Source organism: Sprattus sprattus (genome assembly GCF_963457725.1).
Source record: "Sprattus sprattus genome assembly, chromosome: 1".
Taxonomy (NCBI): Eukaryota; Metazoa; Chordata; class Actinopteri; order Clupeiformes; family Clupeidae; genus Sprattus; species Sprattus sprattus.
This window is the reverse complement of record NC_137920.1, coordinates 67,766,891-67,791,721: the sequence shown is the minus strand read 5'-3', so window position 1 is coordinate 67,791,721 and position 24,831 is coordinate 67,766,891. Positions and strand designations below refer to the sequence as shown.

At 40.1% G+C, this 24,831-nt stretch overlaps 1 protein-coding gene across 1 annotated transcript in view; it reads right to left on the bottom strand.

Moving 5' to 3' along the window:
* doc2b (double C2-like domains, beta) overlaps window positions 1-17,878 on the bottom strand; it is a 136,458-nt gene extending 118,580 nt beyond the window's left edge. Inside the window, exons 1-4 of the mRNA XM_080836578.1 lie at window positions 17,787-17,878; window positions 17,515-17,658; window positions 14,612-14,741; window positions 11,928-12,014 (exon numbers count right to left, since the gene is read on the bottom strand). Coding sequence (XP_080692704.1) covers window positions 11,928-12,014; window positions 14,612-14,741; window positions 17,515-17,658; window positions 17,787-17,863 — 438 coding nt within the window. The 5' untranslated portion in view covers window positions 17,864-17,878. The remainder of the gene's footprint in view (window positions 1-11,927; window positions 12,015-14,611; window positions 14,742-17,514; window positions 17,659-17,786) is intronic.
* Window positions 17,879-24,831: the final 6,953 nt, after the last annotated feature.

Sequence of the window (24,831 nt, the reverse complement as noted above, 5' to 3'; positions counted from 1 at the left end):
ATGTCTCACGTTGTTAAGGTGTGACTGGTATCTTACGCTGGCTAATTCTAGCGGAAGTTTGTAAAAATTAGATTACTGCTTGTACCATCATTAAAGGAATGGGGCAATGTCTGCAACTTTATAGATTGGTCAGACATTTTCGTTAACATCTGATATGATGCCATGACTGTGTGATGCACTGTTCTGTTAAAGCTTCACTGTCAATGCCTTGACCTTTAGGTGTAAACAAGGAAATGCTCTCAACAAAGTGTTGTGTGTGTGTGTGTGTGTGTGTGTGTGTGTGTGTGTGTGTGTGTGTGTGTGTGTGTGTGTGTGTGTGTTGGAAAGAGTTATTATAGTTTTGAAATTAGTATTTGTCTGTATTTTTATTTAGCCTTTCAGTTTGGATTATGAATTCAGTTTAGTGTTAGTTATTTTTAAGAATTCATAAGTAGTTTTATCTTCATTTTGAGGAATTGCCTTCTTTTTAGTTTTGATTCAGTTTTAGTTTTCAGGTACTATGAGGAAAGCCTTGATTTCTAGAAGCTGAAAAAGGCAGCAAGAAAGAATGTCATCAAATATGATTGATTTCATTCATTCTAGGTCCTTTTTATGAGTCTCTCATGAAGTCAAACAGACATGGACAAAGAGGTATAGCAACCCCAGTGCAAATTAAGGGGGTAAAGGAAAACGGAGCTGATATTACATTTTTTGAAACTGACATTTTTATCTTTATGTCAGTTCACTTCATCATTTTTTCACTGCTAGTTTTAGTGTAAGTCTTATATTTTCACTGACTATAACAACCCTGTTGGGTCTTTATATCATTTCATGTGTCAATAAACAATATTGACATAAATGTCCTGTTCAATCAAGACTGAGCTTACGAAGATAGGTCTGCCTTTCAATGTCACAAGTGAGTTCTGTAAACCCCATCTTAACTCTGTACAATGTTTTGCCCCTCATCATCAGGGGCTATTATCTTCATGTAAACAATTAAATGGCCATTGCTCAAACCCTTGATAATGTCAACTATAACATTGTCAATACATCAGTGGTGGAGAGACTAATTACAATTGTGAATTCACACAACCTTCCTTCACTCTGTCATCTGAAGCTAAGTGTCTATTTCCCTTTCACTTCTTAACAGATCTGGGAGGTGCTCACGGAAAGGCAAATCACAGCCCACAATTTCCTCTCTGCATTTTAATTAGCACAATGATAACATCCCCTAATTTGCATGGCAGAGCCAGTGTTTCGTGAAATTAGTTTTGTGGATGGCATGCACCACCACAGGCCACCAGATCCAGCATTGTGCCCTACGCACTCAGAGAGCAGGCAGGAAGGACTCCATTAGCAGCCTCTGTTCTAGAAAAAGGTGTCTGGACAAACGTAAAAGCTCGGGCTGAGGCTAAGGGCCACGGAGGGCTAGACAAAAGATAATTGCAGGAGGATAATGGGCGAAGATTGATCAGCTGGTACATGAACTAGCGCTATTTCCAAGAGGTCTTGGGAAGAGGCTTGTCAATGTAAGAGTGATGTGGCCTTTCACAGCACCCCTTTACATCCAGTAGTGTGTCATGTCTTCCCATTTTCAGTGAGCTCTGTTATTTTACCAAGTCTACCAGGAATGAACTCGATATGATTCTTGATTTTAGTAATTTAGTTTCAAGAACAGGAGGTTTCAAGGTGGGTGAAATAGAGGGCCACATGACTCCCGTGTGAAGCACATAGGGGTAATTACAGCATTAATTATACCCTCCCACATCATTACAGCAAAGCACAGTAACATTCAGCATCATCTATGGTAGTAGTAATTCCCTTTTCACAAGATGAGTTGGTAAAGTAAAAAAAAAAGCAAATCACACTTCAATAAAGCATAACTTTAATCAAACCCAAATATATCTGTTTCAATGTCTGTTACTCTGCGGTTATGGGCAAGGCAGAATTAATAACTTTAGTGGAGCTGCATAGCATAATAAAGCCTAACAGTCTCTTTGCTACAGGATGCAACCAAATGAAAATCAGAGAATGAATAGAAGATGCAGTGGTGAATGATCGTTGAATGTGGAGTCTGAATGCAGCAGAGGTTGCCTCGAGTCCATTAAAATGCATTTATGAGGTACAGCAGGGACCAAGACTGGGGTGGAAGCCTTTTTTATGATAATAACACCAATTGATCTTTTCCTTCTCTAGCATATCACAACTACAGATGCATTTCTGCAAGAAAATAAAAAGTGTGAACGCTCAATAGCAGAAGAGGATCACTAAACACTTGCCCAGCAAATGACAGATTATCCAGCCCTAACGCTGATTTATTATAACTTTACAGCTAGACGGTCGGACAATTTATTAATTTCTGATTGGACAACATGCATTCCATGAGTGAGGATATCCTGGAACAACCTCACTCGACTCTTCACCGCTAGTAATCCCTCCGTGTTTGACTTTAACTGTTGAATTGTACTGTCACCACTCCAGTCTTTCAAAGCAACAGAGCAGAGTGGCAGGCAGAGATTTTATAACATTACATTTGACAGTTTTTGAGTGAGGAAAGGGAGAAAATAGAGAAGGGGGATTTGTACAATTTAATAATGAAATGTAAGGACAGGTGACAGTACAAATAGCCTTTCTGACTCAACTTGGCTGTGGAGTGACAGTATTCGTTGCTTGGCAAATGGAAACAAAATTAGGGGCCAAAAATAAATAGACCAAAACGATATAAACCAAAGGAAACACGACCTGTTCTCTTCAAACTCAATTAGTCGGTGGTCCCAACTTATTGAGAGTAAAGCATGTCAATGGTGACTACAATGTCAATGTACTCTGCGGGAGCAATAAGTATAGATGAATGTGCAGACAGGTCTCACTGTTCTGAATATTTTATTAGATGTAGCAGATTTATCCAAACCCAAGAAACCCACGTCTTTGAGAAGGAGTCTGATGGTTTATGAAATCCTGTAATGGATCTAATGGGGTTTATTTTAACGGGGGACGAGTGCGGGCATGAGACCACAATATCATCGACATTAACTTAGACATTAACATTATTCTCGTACACATTAACGTACTTTGTCATTTTGAATGAACACAAGCAAAACATCAGCTGAAATATCGACTTATAGGTATTACAGTTTTTCACTATTGTTAAAAAGTATAAAGCGAAAATTCGGCACAATCTGCACAACCTTCACGTCATGTATCAATCGCTCGCCCCAAGTGGGAAATACTTAAGATTCCCTTATCTACATTAGAGTCCGATTTTCCTTGTGAACACACTGATGTCAATTACACATCACGTTGTTGTCAAAACAGTGTACACAAAGTTCTGTTGTTGCACACAATTTTCAAGTAAAATCTCAAAGCATCAACCTGCAAACCACAAATAGTCAAATCTCTAAACTTTCAGGTCTTTTGACCAATTTGCAGTGAGGACTGCACCATTAAAGTGTCTTGAGCCTCTGTTTTGTTGGATAAACTATTGAAAACTTTGAAAAGATCCACAACCAGAGAAGGAGAGGGGTAAGAGTGAGAGGAGGAAGAAGAGGAGGACAAGAAGGAGGAGGAGTAGGAGGTTGAAGAGTAGGAGGACAGAGAGAAGGAAGAGGAGGACAAGGAGGAGGAACAGAATGAGGACAAGGTGAAGAAGGAGGAGGATCAGGAGAAAGAAGAAGGAGAATGGTCATCTCTAATGAGATTTGGGCCGCTGTGGTAGACCAAGTTTTCATGGTTTTTCATTAGAACCTTCAGGATGGAGAACAAGTACGAAATCTGTTTGCCTTGTGTACTGTAATACTGCATATCAATATAATATACGTAGTGTGCTCACAGTATTTGTATTTTGCAGGACTGAAAGAGAACCACACTGTGGAGGAAGAAAACACACTTTCAATATTTTTTGAAAGCAAAGTAGCATTTTCCAGGAGATATAAAGGGTTTTGCATTTTCAGTTAGTTGCTTTGCAATTTGTGTTTAGAGTTTTGAGAACGAGGCATGCTTTCAAAAATGTGTGTAAGCAATTGAGAAAAACTATAAGCATTTTGTATACAATTTTATGTCAATACAATCTGGTGGAACAGGAGACTAAAATTGTAAATATGGTTTGTGAGAACAACGGTATTGCTGTTTTATGTTTGACTATGAAAAATGTAGGCCTACACTGATACATTTTACAAAAGGAGAAAGGGCTCAATGAGTCATTGTCATTCATATGGTGTGTTTCGATGATTGTGTTTTCAATTTTGCACTTCTGTGTGCTGTAAATGCTTGGTAGTGTGCAGCTAATGCTTAGTTGTGTGTACTAAATGAATGTATGTGTGTGTGTTTTGAAAATATGGCTGTGTGTACCAAATGAAAACACGAGTTCCATTTTGTGAACAGTTAAGAGATTTGATAGCAAAGAGTCATCTTGCAAAGGGAGTGTCAGGTTTAGCATTTTGTGTGTGAGGTTTTCAATTTTCTGTGTGCAGTTTTGAGAAAGACGTTACTGTTTTGAAAAACGGGTCTTAGCAACAGTGAAAAACTGTAATGGCATGGTTTATAGAGGACCTATTATGTTAATTTTAAATGTGCATAAATACAATTTGTGGGGTCTACTTGAATAGGAAAAAAACATTATTTCTCTCATACTCTACATCTCTATTTCCCCTTTGTCTGAAACGCTCTGTCAGAGCTCCTGTAATGATGATTTCTAAAGTGCTGCTTAAGAACTACGCGAAAGTATTTGTAAGGTTGTACAAGTTGAACTTCCCACTCGCTTGTCAAATGGGCATGCTGGGTGATTGAGGGCAATACTGCGAGGCTATTGGCCCCGAAGGTAGAAACGCAAATGTTTTTGTTCTGAGGGCATAAGCCCCGGCTGGCCTGAAGACAGCCTTAGCTCACACTGGCCCGGTAGTGGAAACACAGCAAGAGAGAATTGAAAGAAAAGCAGAGCGAATAAAGGCCTTCTTACAGTTAACTGAAAATGCTGTAGTCCAAATCCAAGCATGCAATGGATCAGAATTTATAATGTACAGAAAATGCAATTACATTGCATTCCTAAAAAAAATACAACATGGAACGAATATAAAATGAAAAATAAAAGCTCTCAGTCCATAGCATGGAATTTGTAATAATGACAATATAGAGAGCAATGTTTGTTAGGGTCATGGTAGTTCAGATTATAACAAAAGTTCATGGGTCATACGATGAGATAACAGTCCAAATAGTTGAAATGCAGAGCCTTGCAGCGAGTAGGCAGGTAAAAAACATTGAGAAGACACGCAGCTGCCAAATGTGCTCATGGAAAGAGCGTAGCACTACATCCCCATCCACCTTTGCCATTAACCTCTGCCCCATGGGTTATACAGTTGTACAGACCGTACAGGCTCCAACTACTATTCGTCATAACATCAAGTTCAAAAAGGCAACGTTCTTCCTTGCCATCCTCACACTTTCATCTGATAAGAAGTTACAACCAGGGCAATGTGCGGACTACAGTAAATATACTAAGAGCTCACATTACCACACACAGTAAACTAAGAAAAACACTCATGACTGGCCATGTTACACTACCTGTTTCATACAGAAACACAGGTTTTGTTCACTGTTTATGAGTATGTGGCATCATAGTCCGCTGAACACATTTCAAACTGGTCAGGCCATCACCATCCCTACCCCTACCAAACAGCATGTAAGCCAAATGTTATATCTTAATTAATTTAATGGCATGGCACACAAGGAGTTGTATGAATGGTTAATGAATGAATGGTTTATTAATACCATAAACGGTAAGCTTAAAGTTTACAAGTATCAGTTAAACTGAAAACTCAAATGAATAAGCACAGCTGCAATTAATAGCAAGTGACAAGACAGGTTGGATGCAAATAAGTTGGATGCCAAATACATTTAAATAACCAAATAAACCTGAATGCACGGGATAAAAAATTGCAAAACCTGAGGTGAATAACCGAATCTGAGATAAATGAGAGAGAGAAACCGTGAAGAGAACAGAGAAAATGATCAACTAGGAGAGCAGGGAAACAGAGGGCCCCCAAACTCAAAGATAGGAGAGGATTAGCAGAAAGAGAAGAAGCGAGAGAGAGCCAAAGACGCTAAAGCACTTGGATTTGTGCTTCAAGGCACAATGCTATGTGTTTACCACCAGCCAATCCCTTCAGCCCACATTCTGTTCCTGATGCCCTATGATGGCATTCTCCCCCCACCAGCCCTACTCATCTGGGAACGCTCAGGCAGAGGTTATAAGGGGCCAGTCAAATTATACAGCTATGGCAGGTAGCCTACTTGAGGTTGCAATTCAACTACGATCATACTGCTCAATTAAAGACCAATACATTTTTTTTTTTAAATATTTAAAGATATTTCATGGACAAAACTGGGCAGATAATCTAGGGGAAATCAAGTCCCAGAACAAGTTAAAAAACAAAGAAGCATCTAACTGCTTAGAGATGCAGGAGAGAATAGAACAAACCAAGAAAAGACAAGAAAACTTGCCTGCTGACTCATGCTGACACAATCACACTAGTAAAACCCAAGAAGAGAGAATTAAGACGACTGAGATTCACATATTGATTAAAACATATTGTTTGAAACATATTGATTCATTGTCAGTGGATGAAATATTTCAGAAAAAGGGAGGAAATAGAAACATCTAAACAGCAAGTCCTGCATTATTTGCTTGTCCCATTCACACTGCAGTAAAACTAAAGATGAATCGACTGGCACGAACGATTGATGTGAGAGATTGAACCCGAGGTCCATTTCCCTTTGGAGACATTGTCATTAGGTGCAATCTGCACCATATAGATTTACCCCTGGACAGATTTCAGATCAGTCCCATATTTTACACAGAGTGCGACTAAATCTGCATTAATGCGGCACCATTCTGCAGTGCAATAACTCTGCTTGAAAACAGAGCCACTCACCAGAAGGACAGCCTGGCTGGTCACGTCAATAGCTCTGCATCACACCGATTTCAGCTGCATTCCTCTTACGCCAAGTTATGATGAGTGTAATACTTGGCTCGTTTTAATGAAGCTTTCATTCATTTGTTCTAGAAAGGCTATGCTTCTAAAAATTGAGCCACACTGTGTGGATCGATTCATATGCTACATATAACTGCCAAGATGTTACTGAAGACAGGCCACAATGAATGAGACACATTACATTTTTAACAAAAACACCTGATTTGGAAAAGAAGAATTTTGCTCTTTTTAATTAGCTACATCAAAGGCACTCTCCAAGGTAGCATAGCAGATGCTTTTCACAATAGATTTAATGTCCTGAGCCTAAAAAAAGAGCCTGTGAAAGAGTGATAAGCCTTTACTGCACCCAAAAGCCTTCACATGCCCACTTCATGGCCAGAATTCTGCTGTCCTTCAGTGTTTTAGTTTAAATACAGTCTCAGGTAAGTATGGCATGAGGCAGGGTGTTTTTCTCTGTAGGATAAAAAATATTGACTGTAGCAAGCTCTACAACACATAGGTAAGGAAAGGAACGAAAATATCTGAATCATTTATCTCCTGAGCTGAGAATAAAGAGTAGAAATGGTGCTACAGAAATATCTTCTAACTTTTCAGCTTTGAGAAGTCATATAACATGAGCTTCAGAGTCACTCACTCTTTGAAGTGTTGAAAAAAAAAAAAAAGTACAGTGTCCTGCTGTTGAATACAAAATTCTATGTTCCATTTTAGAAACCATCTACTGAAACTGACCAAATGCTTGCCCAAGTAAGATATGCTGACACTAAAAAGGGTCTGCTGAAGGTTACAAAGCATTGGTACAGCATGGAGAAACCCACAAAGTAAATGATAGATAGATAGATAATCCCTTCTTTAACTTTGGTTGCCCATTCAAAAACATTAATATTCCCCCACCCTGAAGACACAGGAAACATATCTGCTGGACTGACTCATTGTAAATGTACAGCCAACCTTTCAGACTTGGCAAGGCACAGAGAGAGAGAGAGAGAGAGAGAGAGAGAGAGAGAGAGAGAGATAGAGAGAGAGCTGTGTGAGGAAGGTCTGAATCGAGGGGCGTGTGGCTGATCAACCCTGAATGGCAGTGATAAAAGCAGGATGTCCTGCGAGGGTGCATGGGGCCATCTGATAGAAGACACTTTGTTAGCATTGGCTGCATGGCCACACAAGCCAAATGGGTGGGCACATAATGGAGAGACTCCCTGGACTCTGTCTGTAAGCCTCGCAGAACAGAGATAAGACATCCAGAGACAGCTACTCGGCTCAGAGCCTCAGTAATTGTGGAACAGAGACAGGTCCACTATGCTGAAATCAATAGCAAGAATTATTAGATAATGTGGAGCAAATTCTGTGCTCAAAATATCAAACCAGACATTTACCTAATGAGGTATTTTTTCAAATTCTTAATTTACTGGCATGGTGACAAGAACAGAGTATCATGCAATTAAGCAGAAGTGAAAAAAAAAAATGGATTAACTGAAACACTGATTAATCAAAACTCTTCTTGCATTCAGTATCCTTGCCTCTTGCAACCAATATTGGAAAGTGTCAGCTAAATCCGCATGGGAGCCGGATGTGGCCATGACTTGCTGCAGCTCACAGGATTTTCCAGCGTTTTCCCCACAAGTTAGCCATTTTGAAACCCAGAAACCAAACACTCCCTCTCTTCCCCACCGTTTCCCTGTCCTTAGTACTCTACATACCCGCTGCCATGACTACAGCAAATGTTTGACAGGCAGACTATTGGTACGATTGGTTGAAGATTGCAGAACCAAAATGTTTGTCTTCATGAACAGAGCTTGCTTTGCTTACAGACATGACATTCTCTCATTCATGTCCTTTTTACCCTTTAACCCCCAAATCTTTCTTTTATTCTTCACAGAGAGACAGTATTGACCTCCGATGAGCTGATCCTTCCTCCAGATCTTAAAAGTCACAAGTGGAAGTTTATTTCTTCTACATTTCTACATAATAAGCTTTCACTGTAACATCCCAATGTGAGACACTAAAAAGATAAATAAAGACATTAAGATCTATAGATCAATACCACTCGCATGGTATGCAGGATGAGATTAAGCCAATGCAGTATGTCTTAGGGAGTCATTGAGTACTGTGGAGAGATCAATGTGGATGGATAAATGATTCTCTCATTCTTAGAAGTTTGTCATGCTGACCAAGATGGAGCTGGTAAACAGAACTGATGGCTTATTGATTCTACAAGCGATATCGCCATTGCTATGCAACTTTAGACATAGGCTAGCCCTAGCACTATCCTATCACACTAGACACCACACTAGCAACCACACTAGTCAATCACACTAGCCAATCACACTAGCCAACCACACTAGCCAATCACACTAGTCAACCACACAAGCCACCACACTAGTCAATCACACTAGTCAATCACACAAGCCACCACACTAGCAACCACACTAGCAACCACACTAGTCACCACACTAGTCAATCACACTAGCCACCACACTAGTCAATCACACTAGCCACCACACTAGTCAATCACACTAGTCAATCACACTAGTCAATCACACAAGCCACCACACTAGCAACCACACTAGCAACCACACTAGTCAATCACACAAGCCACCACACTAGCAACCACACTAGTCACCACACTAGTCAATCACACTAGTCAATCACACTAGTCAATCACACTAGCCACCACACTAGTCAATCAATCACACTAGCCACCACACTAGTCAATCACACTAGCCACCATACTAGTCAATCACACTAGCAACCACACTAGCAACCACACTAGCAACCACATTAGCCAACCACACTTGCCACCATACTAGTCAATCTCCCCTCTTCAATATGCAGCGTACACATAAAATAACTGGCAGGCAGGGCTGACCCATCTCTCATGAAATTTCCGGATTGGTTGCTACAGCAGGACAAAAAGTTGAGTGGCTGATTACAGTGCCCAGGGGAGCCCCAGAGACGTTTTTCTTCTGAGAGCATCAATTTCCGTGATGGCTATCAGAGTATAAAGCCAGCTCGCTTACCTATTCCAGAGAGGTACTGCTTACATCAGCTTTAATGGGAACTCCATGCATACAAGCATCTGCCACAACAGGTAGGCATTACTTGTAATGGGAGCCACAGCCATCGTTTGAGCATGTACTCGAGCAGGGATGTTACACGGAGATCATGAAAAGACAACCCGGTTCTGTTTCTCCCAGCACTCATTGCACAGGATGTTCTGATAGCATCAGCCCAATTACATATTCCTCAGTGCTGTCATATGGATCTTCATTGGGTTTCTTTAATGAAAGCATTACAGCAGATGGGGAGATAGACACAGTGACAGAGATGGCAGAAACATCCGGAAGTCAAAGTGATAACCTGCAACAGAGGCTGGTCATTAGTGTGTCAGTGTGTTAGTGTGTCCAGTGTCAATGCTTAAACTGGACTGATAATAATGGGAGATATCATCATCACAGATGATTCAATGGTTTTCAGACAGTTTAAGTGAATATGGATTCCTGGTGTCCAATACTTAAAAACCCAGGGTATCAGATACAAAAAAAAAATGTATTTTATGTATTATGGTATTACATAAATATATACATTTAAATAAAGCAGTGTTGTAATGCAAACTGCACATTTCCATGTAAAATACAACAGAACAATACTGATCTAATAACCTGGTGTGACCCCCAACACCCTGGATGGACAAGAAGAGCATCAAACTCACAACACGTATTTCATTGATCTTCACAGATCCTTCCTTGACCTTTTCAAGACCAGACAGTGGCAAGTTTGAGGCACAATGCGCCTTGGGTAAAAAGTCATCCTCTTTCGCCAGATGGAAAACTGAATGAATATATTTTATGTTCAGTGTGAAAACAACAACATTTCCTCATCCTATAGAGTGTTAGAAAACAAACCATGAACCCCAGACCTCTCCTTCGAGCTTTGAAGAAAGACAACTCCTGACATGTAAACACAGGGACCACTCCATATCTGTAAAAAGCATGATTTATTTTGGAGAATAAACCTGACAGAACTTGACAAAACCAAAGCTTTCACTCTGCCTTTCACAGACAGAGAGAGAGAGAGAGACAGAGAGAGAGAGAGAGAGAGAGATAGAGAGATAGAGACAGCAAGAGAGAGAGACCAAGGGAAAGAAAATAAGAGAGAGAGAGCCCTGGGAAGTATCACCCTGTCCCCAAAATCCAGCAGGAAACAGCCTTTTTGACAGAGCGCCTCTATTATCTGAGGGAATATGATAAGGTGCCCTGTCATTCGCCATTTCTCACAGCCTGGCTCGGTCCTCTCAGGCTGGCTCACAGCAACAGGGACCAAAATGAGACCTTCTTTATGCAAAGCATGCGACCCACTGTTGGGGCATTCAAAATTAAACATTACGTTTTTAACACAACCAATTTCAACTGCAAGCGTCCACTGAATCCTGGCAGACAAAGTAATGTGAATAATTCATTATTGTAATTTTGCCCGCTAGTACTGTACACGGCAAGTGTCTTCAGTGTCATGAGAACACAGGATTCCTTTCCGTAGTGTCAACACTAGGCTAAATGCATTCATAATGAGGGACACCAGCACCTGGCCATGTTGTGTGGCACACAGCTGGGCTGGAGCTCCATCTGCTAAACTTATCTTTAAGTGTTACTATCAGCAACTCCCATCAGATAAACAACAACAACAACAACAAAAAACATCAATACTCATTTGATTCTTATTGGGAGGACATGGGGTTGTAACCACGGAGACTGGGTGAGGACTATCGATAATGAAGTAAGGGAGTGACCTTAGTGACCTCACTAGGTAATCTTGCACCACAGCCACAAATCTTCTGTCTGTTTCCAAGGAAATTCGTTAACACGGTAACCAATCTGATTACTGGTCCCATTAGTCATTTCAAAGTAGTTCTGAAACTTGTTTGTCCAACTGCACAAGGAATACGCGTTAAATGACATAGCGAGGTACCTCTCGTCGTTCACTGCAGATTTTGCACAGCCACTGGAGTCTCCTCTGACTGGTCACAGTCTCCACGCCACACTTAGTGCACACTTTCTGTGAAACACATGACAAAGGTCAAAGGTCAAAGGTGGTTACATAGATGCAAATTTAAGGGAGTGGTACTCATTCAAACATCTCAATGTGAACCTACTGTATGATACACGGGACAACTGATATCAACATTTTGCAAACTGCTTCAAGAGCATTCTTCGTCACTATCACCTCCAGAAGTAAAATCTTCCTGGTATCATGCATGTTAATAGCAGAGTTACGAAAATGTCACCGAAGCAAATAACCCACAAGCTGTTTGAATTTTGAGCAGAGATGTTATGATGGCACTGCATAAAGAAAATTACATTCATTTTCTTTCACTATTCTCTTCCTCTAAGTGTGCTACTAGAATGCCAGTGCTTTGATTGAATTGTTTTTCACAGCGCATCTTCCCGTATTAATCTTTAAACCTGAGGAAAAGAACACATGATGTCCCATTTAGCAAAGCCGTTGACTGAGAGAAACAATACTCACTGCTAAAAAGAAATTTAATTAAGACTAGAAATACTATATTGGATTCCGGGGATTCAACTTCAAGAATCAATTTGAACGCAACGCTGAATATGGCATTATAATAAATACAAAGGAAGGATCCATTAATCAAACCTCATGAAAGGGAAGACAAAAGCCAGGGAGAAGTGCTCATAATTACATCCTAGCTGAAGGAGCTTTGTATATTTAGAGCACTTTAGGAACTCTTCAATGCCACCCATTTTTCACTACCACATGAAAAAAATTCTCACTTAGTGCTATATTAAACACTAAGAGCTGCCTTAAAATGGGCTGAAGGTTCACTTTAACATTTAGTACAGCTACATGGACAGGTCCTTCCAAACGCAAGTGAGTTCTGGTTATGCTGCATTGTTTTGGCAGTCTGTAATGCTATAATACAATCGTATTAAATCCTATATAGATATGGATCTTTCTATAGAACTTCAAGGAACTTTCAAAATTTGGACCCCATTTTTAAAAAATCTTTTTGGGTCCAAACTTTTCCAAGGGACACTTCATGATCGAAATCGGTACAGTAATGAGTTAGAGCGCTAAACCCAGCAACCACAAAACGGCAACACAACGGAAATGCAAGCACCTGCATCAAAGTAATCCAACAGGAATCATGAATGCTATTATAGGTGTCTGACAACATGGAAAGGATCCCTACAGAGCAATACCTGCACATGTTTACCTCAATAACTGTATAGAAATTGTAGAAAAAGACTGCTTTTCCCTATCAGTGTTCCCCAATCTGTCTTTTATTCCAGGTTCTTTCGTCACAAATCATTTAGTGCCTGTACTGTAGTCGATAAACTCTCTTTTTGTAAACATTAGAAAACAGCCCCACACAGCGATAATCGACTACAGGCACTGAAAGAGATGTTACGTCAGTGACCAGAACTAGAGAAAGGTAAGCCACTTTTTTTATAATTATTGAGGTAAACAGACACAGGTGTATATCTGTAGGGATCCTTTTCATGTTACTTACTAATAGCTTTTAATAACAATTATGAGCCTGTTAGTGGCAAAAACAAGTGCTTTATTTTAATGCAGATGCTTGCCACAAAGGATTCCATGTAGCCATTTTGCAGTTGCTGGTTTTAGCGTTCTAACTCAACACTTAATCGATTTTGAGTACAATTAGTATCATTTTTTACCTATAAAGATCTAAATATAGGGCCTAGGTTAAAAAGATTTTTTTACGTCCTTACATATGATAACTTCAGTTCAGTGTTTTTCAAAGTTGCTGTGAGACCTTTAGTTTGACACGAATGTACGCAAAGCAAAAAAAAGTGCTAAGTAACAACACCCTCAAAACTCTACAGTGTAAAACAGATGCTTCCTCCTCCCCACCACCTGCTGAGCCCTGTGGCTACCACAACTCATGTCCAGCTGCCTAGGCTGGCACTATGTCTGCCCACTGCCTGGTCCTCTCACGCCCCAAGCACTGGGCGTCTCTCGCATCTCTCCCGATCCATGTCGTGAGGAGGAGTCGTGATTCACCTAGACCCTCTGGACTCACTGACCCCTGGAACTGAGGCAGGTCAGTGGCCAAACCATCTAGGAGAAATCAACACCTATATATCTGACTAGGGCATGAGCGCTGTGGACATTTCTTGGTAGGTGGGTGCATACTGCCCTCTGGTGGAGTCAATGTAATTTTGAAATGTTATTCATCTTTGGTCATACAGTTACTTTTACTAAAGTCAGTAAATAAGTGTTCAAATAGACAAAGAGGAAACCAACTAGTGACAACCAGAGGGCATAGCTAAGTTTTCTTTAACTATTAAGTGATCTAAACAGGTCCTTAAAAAGGTCCTGACATTGTTGACTTACTGTATCAGAGACCATAAAACAAATTGTGTTACTGTAGTACTTCAGATGTCCCTCAAGGGATTCATTGGCTGAGCGAGATGTACTGCCCAGCACATACAATAATGCATTAACAGCCAGAGAAACCAGCAACCCTGACCTAAAATGTGATTTAAATTAACTGCGTGGCCGTGATTGTTTATGTGACACCGGTGCACTTGTCTCATAATATCAGATGAGGGTTTGAGGTGTGGCGCCCCCTCAGCAGGCTGGAAGGTAGAGCAGCCCCGTACCTTAGAGCAATCCTGGCACAGCACAGATGGAGCCCCCAGCAGCCCCAGCACTTCCCCGCACAGCAGGCACTGGGAAAGGCCGTTCCCCACCGCGCTTCGGCACATGTTCTCCAGCCGCTCCACTAGACGTCTGAAAGACACAACCCAGCAGTCAACACCTCACTCAGTCGTTCCACCAGCTACAATTTCAGCTGCCTACCCAGTGCAAAACTATGGCAAAATAAATGGCTGTGTCTACTATTTAAAAGGGTTAACTAAACTGCCAGCTTGGCACAGTAAAGCTGGCTGATTTTGCTTAGATGATGTGTTATAGCCATTATCATTTAACATACTCAATCGAGTTTTAGGTTTTGAGGTATGGCCTTGGATGATCATGATCAATGTTTTTGAATTATATTTATGTTTAATGTTCCTATTGTTGTGTTTGACGCCACTTTTGAGGCGACGTGAGAGAGAAGGTTATACGATTTAAGACACAGTTTTTCAGGGCATGGGACAAATGATCGGCATGTAAAAGTCAAAATAGTTGAGTTTGGAGAGTACTGGAAAAGAGGACCTTTACGTTTGGAAGACCCTCCATGGTGAACTTTGAGTAATATGGTGTTTCAATGACTAAAAACTGCGTTTCAAAAGCCGCAGAAAACACTCCAATTAAGGCCCTCAGTGTGGGCAGCAAAGTGTTTAAGCACTCGGTCCGAAGCTTGAGTACAGCACGCTATATTGGTTGTCCAATCAGGATCAATGGACAAGCAACATTGAGTTCCAACATGGAAGAAGTGCGAATAAAATAGCAGAAAGTGAATCTAAAGCTAGTCCTTATAGAGTCCCAGTTTGAGTTACGAGTTATCTCACAACTTTGTCTAGAACGTCCACCAGATATATTGTTCCAATGTAAACCAAAAAGGTTCAAACAAAGCAAAGAATACACCCTGACCAAAACAGCTAAAAAAAACCTAAAGCCACACCATCTCTGGTTAATTCCGAGACTTAATTCAAATAACCTAATACAACACCATCTCCGTTAAATCAAAGACTCAATTCAAATAAATTCCTATTTCGAAACACTAATGATTCCCTTAATGATGTCATGAAAAAGAAAAATTAAGAATTATAGAACTGAAGTCTTTCATGGTGATCTATTTTAGTTCAGATTATTAATTATTTTGAGCAAACCATTGAAACCAAACTGACAGTTTGCAACAAAGGTTATACTTCTTGGAACAATACACATCTGGAGAACCAAGGAATCTTGTGCGCAGTTGTTTTTATTATGCCTTCGAATAGAGGATGTAAGGACAATAAGGACCTACTTGAATGGCATTTTGAGAAAAATAAAAAGCCTTGAGGTGGCCTGCTGTCAAAGCATAGAAAGCATCTGATCTCATATTTTATGCAATTTTGTTTTATGAGATGCGGGAGGTGGATAATATCATGAATCACCCTAGATGTCTTGAAACACCCTCCAATTTAAAGACCATTCAAGCTTTGCGAAAAATGACGAGCAGTTGTTTTTAACATTTATAACAAACACAGAGAGCCATCCGTAGAGATTTACTTTACATATCTTGAACAATGCTAGATCCAATCTTTAAGGACATTCGAAGTCCATAGAATAAAACCTCAGAATCAAAAAGCCAAGACAAAGCTTGCTCAGAATCGAATAGCAGGGGGGCACTTTAGCTACGGCTCTTTCACCAGTGTCAATGTCTGAGCAAACAAAGTTGAAATCACATAATAACAAACAAACCACAGCTGCAATCAGTAAGTGCATTAGCAAGCACTGCATGTTCTGCAACAAAATATGTGAAATACTTCAAACCAAGCTGAATAACTCTTAACTAAATAATAACTACAACAATAATCCTTGAAAGCTTAATTAATGTTCTTTGGGTGCTTAGAGAGACGCACATAAGCAGAAGTGGTCAGAAGCGCATGTCTTGCAATGAGTGTCATCCAACAATCTTGTACAAACTCAGGAGAATCAAAGAAAGCCTCAGAATAACTTCAAAAAATCTGCTGATTCTGATGCAGTTGTGTCTATGGCAAGCGGTAGCAATTCTAAGGCTGGCAGAGTGCTTTTGCTTGTACCAGAGTAAGTTTGACAATCCTTAGTCGATGTGTACTTACCTTGAGGTTGAATGTTTGACATTACCGAATAATGAAATTGAAGTTGATCTTGAAGCACACATGAATCCATGCTGTATGTAAATTAAATGATGTACAGTAGATGTATAATAATGTATTCTCTAATGGACTTATTGGTGGGAAAAGTTTTTTTTTATTTTTCTCAACTCTCTATTTAGATGGCCACCTATCATGGGCTTCATACAAACCATCTTATCCTTGGTCATGTAGTGATTAAGGATGATGTACAATGCTTGGATATTTTGTGCTTATTCTTGGTTGATGTATGATGACGAAGGAATGATTAACTTAAGGCTATTGAGGTATAATTATGGTAGTTATTTGATATAAAAATTAGGGGGTGGAATGTTTAAGCCATTTTTAGTCAACACTTTTAAGTTTTTTTTGCTCGATTTATGGTTTAGGTTTGAGGTATGGCCTTGGATCATAATGATTCATGGTTTTGAATTATATTTATGTTTCATAAGCCTAATGTTGTGTGTGATGTCACATTTGAGGTGACGTGAGAGAGCAAAGGCTATAGGACGAAAGAAGCAGTTGAATTTTTGGTTAGCCTATGGAAAATGGATAACTTGGTTAAACACACTATTTTGACAATTTTTCAGCTTTTTGACTACAAGGACACCTTTACCACCAATTTTCTGTTGCTATAAACGGACAAATTATTTTTTCTACGGTACCCAAGGATTCTGCGGTTTTCACAGCATGGAACAAATGGCCGGCTCAATGTGCGTGGAGTGCTTTAGGACCTGTCATACCCAATCCTGTGCTGCTCAAGCTGATCAAGTTGTTCAGCTCTGCGGATCACACTCAGAATGATGTCCAGCTCTTGCTTCTCAAGAATCTGACTCTTCCTTTGCCGCTCGGTTTGGTATGTGTGCACAGACCAGCCAGTCTGAAGCCTGACGGAGTGAGACAGATAAGCAGGCAAACAAACAAACAAAAAATCACACACAGAAACAGCACATTTGTAACTTCACAAATACCATGGATTAAAAAGCAAATATTAGGCTAATCCGTTCAAACTTACTTTGCCCTCAGAGCCAGCTGTCTGTCATTGGGACAGATCCACTGATCATTGCCACTGCCAAACATGGTGTCGGTCATCGCTACTGGGAGGTCTGGGAGTTCTGCAAAACATAGTGCTATCTTTCATAGATGCTTTGAAAGAGGTACACATTCTTCACATAAAATTATTAAGAGGCTCACATCAGAAATATAATGACAAAATGGGTACATCTCATAAAATTGCAAACATAAAATGACTGTATGAAAGAGGGCGTTTGCAATGAGTCTAGCCTTTCCACAGCCCACTCAACCTCAATGGAAAACAGATGCCCCACACTCATCACTTGAGGCAAAGACAGAAATGGTAGTTCGTTGTGTTAGAGTGAGTGCTGCTTCAACAAAGGGAATGCCATTAGAACACACACACGAGTCTTATACCATTAGTCTAAGTCAAGGAAGAGGATAGTTTAAGTTAAGTTCAAATCAATAGGCAGGCTTGGGGAGTAACAGAATACATGGAACGGCGTTATGTAATTAGGATACAAAAAAGGGTAACTGTATTCCGGTACAGTTACGTAAAAAAAAAATGTAATTAGATTACAGATACTTTTAGCAAAAATTGGGATTATTAACAAGATTACAAATAGATTTTAAAATGCAGAACATTATACTATCATCAACATGCGCACTTTACAACACGTCATGGGAAGACAACAAAGAAAACTAGTCCATATGATGACCTCAAGTTTGTCCTCGAAGCTGAAAGTGTAGTGCACCTTATGGCTCCCCACGGTGAAAATACTGTCATTGTCCAAGGACTCCACGTCAAATTTCATTGAGCATTTACAGGCAAGACCAACACTGCTAACGTCTACACCGACATCCAGTTAGCTAAGGTTAAAGTTGGTTAGCTAACCTGTTAGTATTACTTGCCTTCAAACATAATGAAAAAGGGGGACTGTGCTAATGGGAATGATCGTGTTTAAATAAAACACTAACCCCTGACCGAAATATGTTCGTGGCAGTTTAATTGAAGTTTCAGTGTGATCTTTGACAGTTCAGAAAGTGGACACTTGATTAATTAAAAATACTATGGATGTTCTAAATCTGAATTGAACTCATTTCTAGCAGCTTTACTTTCTTTCTCTGAAACCAATTGAGAGTTTCCTTGGCTGTTTGTTTGAGATCATTGTCTTGCTGAAATGTCCCCCCCTGTTTCATCTTCATCATCCTGGCAGTACCATAAGTCTAAAAGCAGCCCAACACCATGATGTTCCCACCTCCAAACTGGTGTTTTTAGGGTGCCATTTGTCCTCCAAACATGGTGTGTATTATGGCATCCAAAGAGTTACATTTTGCTCACTTCTGACCAGACTATAAAGTATTCTCCCAGTATTTCACAGGCTTGTCTCAATGTTGTGCAGCAGACTTTACACAAGCTTCAACATGCTTTTTCTTAAGCAATGGAGTCTTGTGTGGGGAGCGTGCATACAGGCCATGGCGGTTGAGCGCATTACTTTTTGTTTTCTTTGAAACAATTGTACCTGCTAATTCCAGGTCTTTCTGAAGCTCTCCACAAGTGGTCCTTGGCTCTTGACAACTCTTCTGATAATTCTTTTCACTCCTCTGGCAACAATCTGGCGAGGAGGACTGGGTCGTGGGCAGTTTATGGTGAAATGATTTTCTCTCCACTTCCAGATTATGGCCCCAACAGTGCTAACTGGAACATTCAGAAGTTTAGAAATGCTTCCATAAACAATGCCATCAGTATGTTTTGCAACAATAAGGTCGCAAAGGTCTTGAGAGAGCTCTTTGCTTTTACCCATCATGAGATGTTTCTTGTGTGACACCTTGGTGATGAGACACCTTTTTATAGGCCATCAGTTGGGACTGAACCAGCTGATATTAATTTGTACGGGTAAGAAAAGTGGGGGATGACCGGCTTTATTTTTATTTTCAATGGTTCATACTTTCTTCTGCTTTGTCGCAAATAATGTGTGATTCACTCGTAAAATATCTTGGAGAAACGCTGCATTTGGGCCCAAAAAGGAAATACTGACATTCCAATCAATACAGTGGCACATAAAGAGTTTTACATATTTAGTATTGAGTTCATTTTTTGTGTGTAACACATACTGTAGCAATGACAATATAGTACATTTTGATATTTGTAGCATACTAGTTTCATTTCCTCAGTAATAAGTAGGACGCCCACACCAGATGTTATTTATATAGCACTACTACTGCACAAATGCGGAAAATGTCATCTAAAAAAGCTGGTGTGTGCCCTTTTAGGAGGGGTTTGTGGATAGCATGAAATGCATGTGACCATTGAGTTGCACAGATTATGACTCTAGCAGTACATGTCTTTGTCTTAAAGGTTGGACCAATGTTTTTCAGCATTTACATCCACCATAGATATCAAAATGGAGAAAACCACCAATATACAGTGGATAAGGCTAGTGATGTTTTTTTCCTGTTGTCTTTATTTGCACATTTGGCATTAAGAAATCCAAAAGTAAAGTTGCATTACTTTAATATTGTGATACTTGGATTAGGTAACTGAATACAGTTTTTAACAGGTAATTAGTAATTGTATCGGAATACATTTTTAAAGTAATCCTCCCAACCCTGTCAATAGGCATCACTGTATACAGGGAAGCAGCACAACCATGTCCTGCTCAACAGCTGTCTTCTCTCTCGGTAACCAAGGCACTGAGCAATGAGTCACCAATAGCTACATTAATGTGTACTGTTCATTTACTCTTGGTGGGGCAAAAATGGTTTCATGAACACTAAAAAAAAAAAAATCCTGAAGGTGACAGTGACACGGTTTACAATATTCGTTATATAAAACCATAAAACATCAAAACATTATTAGTATCTCTTTGAGAAGCACAAGACTAATCCAAAATTGTTTTTAAATGTGGCTTTTCTATGTTTACCCCTCGTCTGTCTCCCTCTTTCTTTCCTTCCTCCTATTATTGAAAGTTATCTCTCCTTTTACTCTTTTTTTCAAACACTCTACTTTTCTTCCCCCCTTCTTCCCAGGGAAATTCCCCTTTAATTCACTAGAACAGGTGCCCACACACACACACAAACACACACACACACACACACTCACACACACACACACACACACACACACACACACACACACACACACACACACACACACACACACACACACACACACACTCATTTATGGCTAAGCGATTAGCTCTATTTACATTTCCATGCAGGCTAATGGCCTTTGTGTGGAGCTAACGTTCTGGCCTCAGGCTCCACTGCCACTTTTAAATAGCACTAAGCTAAACACAGCACAGTGTCAAAACAATTGAGCTTAACTGTAACATCTACACCTGATGAAAAGACAAACTGCATGGCCATAAAACATGCAAAATAAGAACTTTCAAGTTTAAAGTGAAATTACTGTAGGATTTGTTTAAGTATCAAATTATCATATGCTGTTAACCTTTCTTGATAGAGATCCCAACACTTGAAAAAACATATTAAGCTGTGTGTGATTTTCCTAAGCCTAAAACACATAATCCCTCCAATGTACTATTTGATGTTACTATTTAAATGTCAACAAGGTATTTGAGGGTTGATTTTACTTTCTCTTGAAAAGTTGCTCTCTGGCAGTCTGGTAAGAAATACTTCACTGACACCCGATCATCAGACAAGAGAAAGAGAAATCTGTTACACAAATGCTCTTGCCAATGCACACAGCTTTTCCCCCCAAGCTCCTCACACATTGGTGTTTGTTCAGGCCACAGTATGGGTCAAAATCCCTCAATAGCTGTTAGCAAACAGAGTGACAGTAGAGCGAGTGTTTACCTTCTGCAAGAATAGCGAAATTCTGTTGCTAGGGTGGCAAGAACACCTGAAAATAATTAAGAGAAGAGAAGCAAGGAAATGAAGAGCAGGGAAGTGGTGCCGGCTTTCCTGGCAGGCTGCTACACCGGTCACGTGACAGGAGAACAATTCCCACTGAAACATCCTGTTCTTCCACAGCCTGCCTTACGAGAGCAGCAACACAAGAGAGACCAATAGGCCAGCAACATGCAAGGCTTCACTTGGCACTTAGTCTAAGACAGTTACTATTGACTGACTTGGCCTTTTCATCCAGGCACAAACACACTAATTTTATTTGCTGGGCTATTGGGTATCCCCCAAGTCTCTGATAGAACAGAAGCATCCTTAAATCATACTGCACATGCACATATGTTGATCAAAACAAACCCAGTGTGACAAGCCGACGAATGAAATAGAAGTTCAAAACAGTCAGGTTAAAAACAACAAATTGTTGTCACGCAGCAATTACCTCCTATTAATTTCTTTCGGACATCTGAATTGCTCTTATGTAAACAGAAGTATGGGTGTATGAATCTGGACATGAATGTTGCCAGGATTGGATATAAATGGGTACATCTTTAAAAATGTATTGAAATCTCAGGGGAAGCCCTTTAAACATCCCCAGAAACACTATAGTGATTCTATTAGAGTTTCAACTAGATTACCACTGATGGATGTTTGTTGACATTTTATTTCCCTCAGTGACCTTTACACATCCCATCTCCATTAGCAACTGCTCATTTTCACTGAGGCATACGCCCTCCAACCCTAAAACAACGGAGTCAGTGGCAGAGGGGTCAAAGATCATCTCATGTTTGATCCTTCTGTGCCCTTTATAAATTCATTCCTGTTAAATACATTTAAATGCCAGGTAACTCAACCTATGAGCCTGCCTGTTGAAGTCCACAGTAGAATATTACTTGCCTCTCAGACAGACAGATATGCAGATTAGATGTGTAAGGGGAGAGTGGGCAGTACAGATCTATCAGTTAAACATGGACATAGTTTTTCCATATAATCAATAATAGTTCTTTACTCATCCCTGTCATTGTTTATAATGTTTATAAGTTCAAAAGGGTCCATCACCTGCTCCAGCCAACAGCTAGGTCTAGCTATGTCGTCCCTCTTCACCTTATTGTATTACCTTTACATCATTTGATGATGATCTCCTGCTGCCCTCAAACCCACAAGAAAGGCAAACAGCACTTGACAGTTCTGATAGCTGTAAGGTCAAACAAAGCTCATGAAAGGCAAACAAGACCTCTTTCTTTCGTTTTTGAAATATCTCAATCTAGCCAAATGTTTTTTTCTTTCTTTAAATCGGTCAGCAAGGGCATGTTCCCTAAGATGTTTCACTATTTTCAGAGGCTGTACCATGCTTTGCTGGTTTTTCCAGTCTACAACATCTGAACAGCTGAAAAAGCAACATTCACTTGCATTGCATTGCAATGTTTTGCACATAACCACTGCCCAAGAGACTGAAAGACAACATGAACACTGACGCGGTAGAGAACTTGAGTAAAGTCAGATGTGGACTGATGCTCATGCTGAACTAGGCAGGAACAGGTAGCCTGTCGAGGAGGCTTTGTCTTTTTTATTTAAACCGTATATGACGATGGTGACAAACGCCGTTTCTTCTTGTGGTAAGTGTACTAAATAGCTACTATCCCGGCATGAAGGGTGTTTAAGAAACTCAGTAGAAACTCGTGCACTTGAGGAGGCGTGTGTGCTTGCTTAAAATCTGTGACTAGACAGTCAGACTAATAACATGATTTTTTTTTGTGTTGGCAGCCGACGAAGGAGAGAAAAATTCCCCCTAAACCGTTAAGGTGACGCTCGATAAGCTGGACAGAGCACATGTCATTTTAGTAAAAACTATTTCAGCACGTTACCACGCGTGATAACTATTGCATGACAGCTGAAACGTCAATGTCAAACATAAGTTTACTCTTCAGATCGTTTTGGAGCTGTCAGAAATACATACCCACTTCTATTGAACAACTTCTGCTAGCCAACTGTTACGAATAATTGCACTCTGTTGCAGTTTTAACCAGCTAGCTGTTGCATCAACGTCACATTTAAAACGTTTCCTGACAAAAGAAATGTCTTCTATTATAGTGACACTTCAGTGCAATAAGGATATAACAAGGTGTGCTTACCAAGGGTGCTGAATCCGTATAACTTCTCGCCAGTTGAGGGTGGTTAAACTACCGTTGGGGCAGTTTAAGGTAAATGCACACCTCTTCCATGGATGACGAAGGAGTGTTCATCTGGGATTTCAACCAATCTCGAGTCACTGTTTCAACTACGTAACCCCTGTCGTCCCAAATCACGCATGCACGCGCTTATATTGTCTTCATTATGCAGACCACTTTTGTCGCACCTCACAGGGACATGAACAGCCCAAAGCAACCAAAACAAGACTTTAAAAGTGCAGCACTAATTTTTTGTCACAAGCTCACAACTGAAAATGATGTCACTCTAAAGTCAGGTTAAATAAACAGTGTGTCCCAGTATTATAGTGCACTTTACAGCTCTTTAAATGTATTTGTGTACATGTCTGGGCCCCCTAAATTGTCAGCAAGCTCATAAAATAACCCTCATAGTATGGACATGCACACAGGAGCAATTGGCACCTATTATTTATCAGATATGTCATTATTGTAAGACTAAAGGTAGTTCAGAGGTAGGTCATTTAACACAACACCAATTGTATCTTTAAGGTGACTTTCATGTGGGCCTTGCATATGTAAGTTGTGAACACCTGTTGAAGGCAACCACATGGGAATACATAGTAGAGCCTCAAAAGGTTGAATTTCCAGATGTTTAATGCAGAACTCACTGGAAAGGTCAGGTTGCCTGATACTCAGGTAAACTGGCTTAGGGAGCCACAGCATTCATTATTGGAGGAAAATAGAATTAGTCATGAACAGATGGCCAGGAACAAAGGGCATCCGTCATCCTTCCCCCATTCCAACCATGTCAATGGGTTGCATACATTCAGCCATGAGGAATCAGGCTCTTGGTACTATTGTTGTTTGAAGTGCATCCTAAATACAAAACTGTGATGTCCACTGAACAGTTCACATTGGTATGATGAAGTGAGGACTATTTTCAGGGGAAACACAAGAAACCACAATATAGTCTTTTCCCAGAGAAGGAATCTTTGTTATATTTGATTTTATTCAGCAAAGCATGTGCCTACAGTA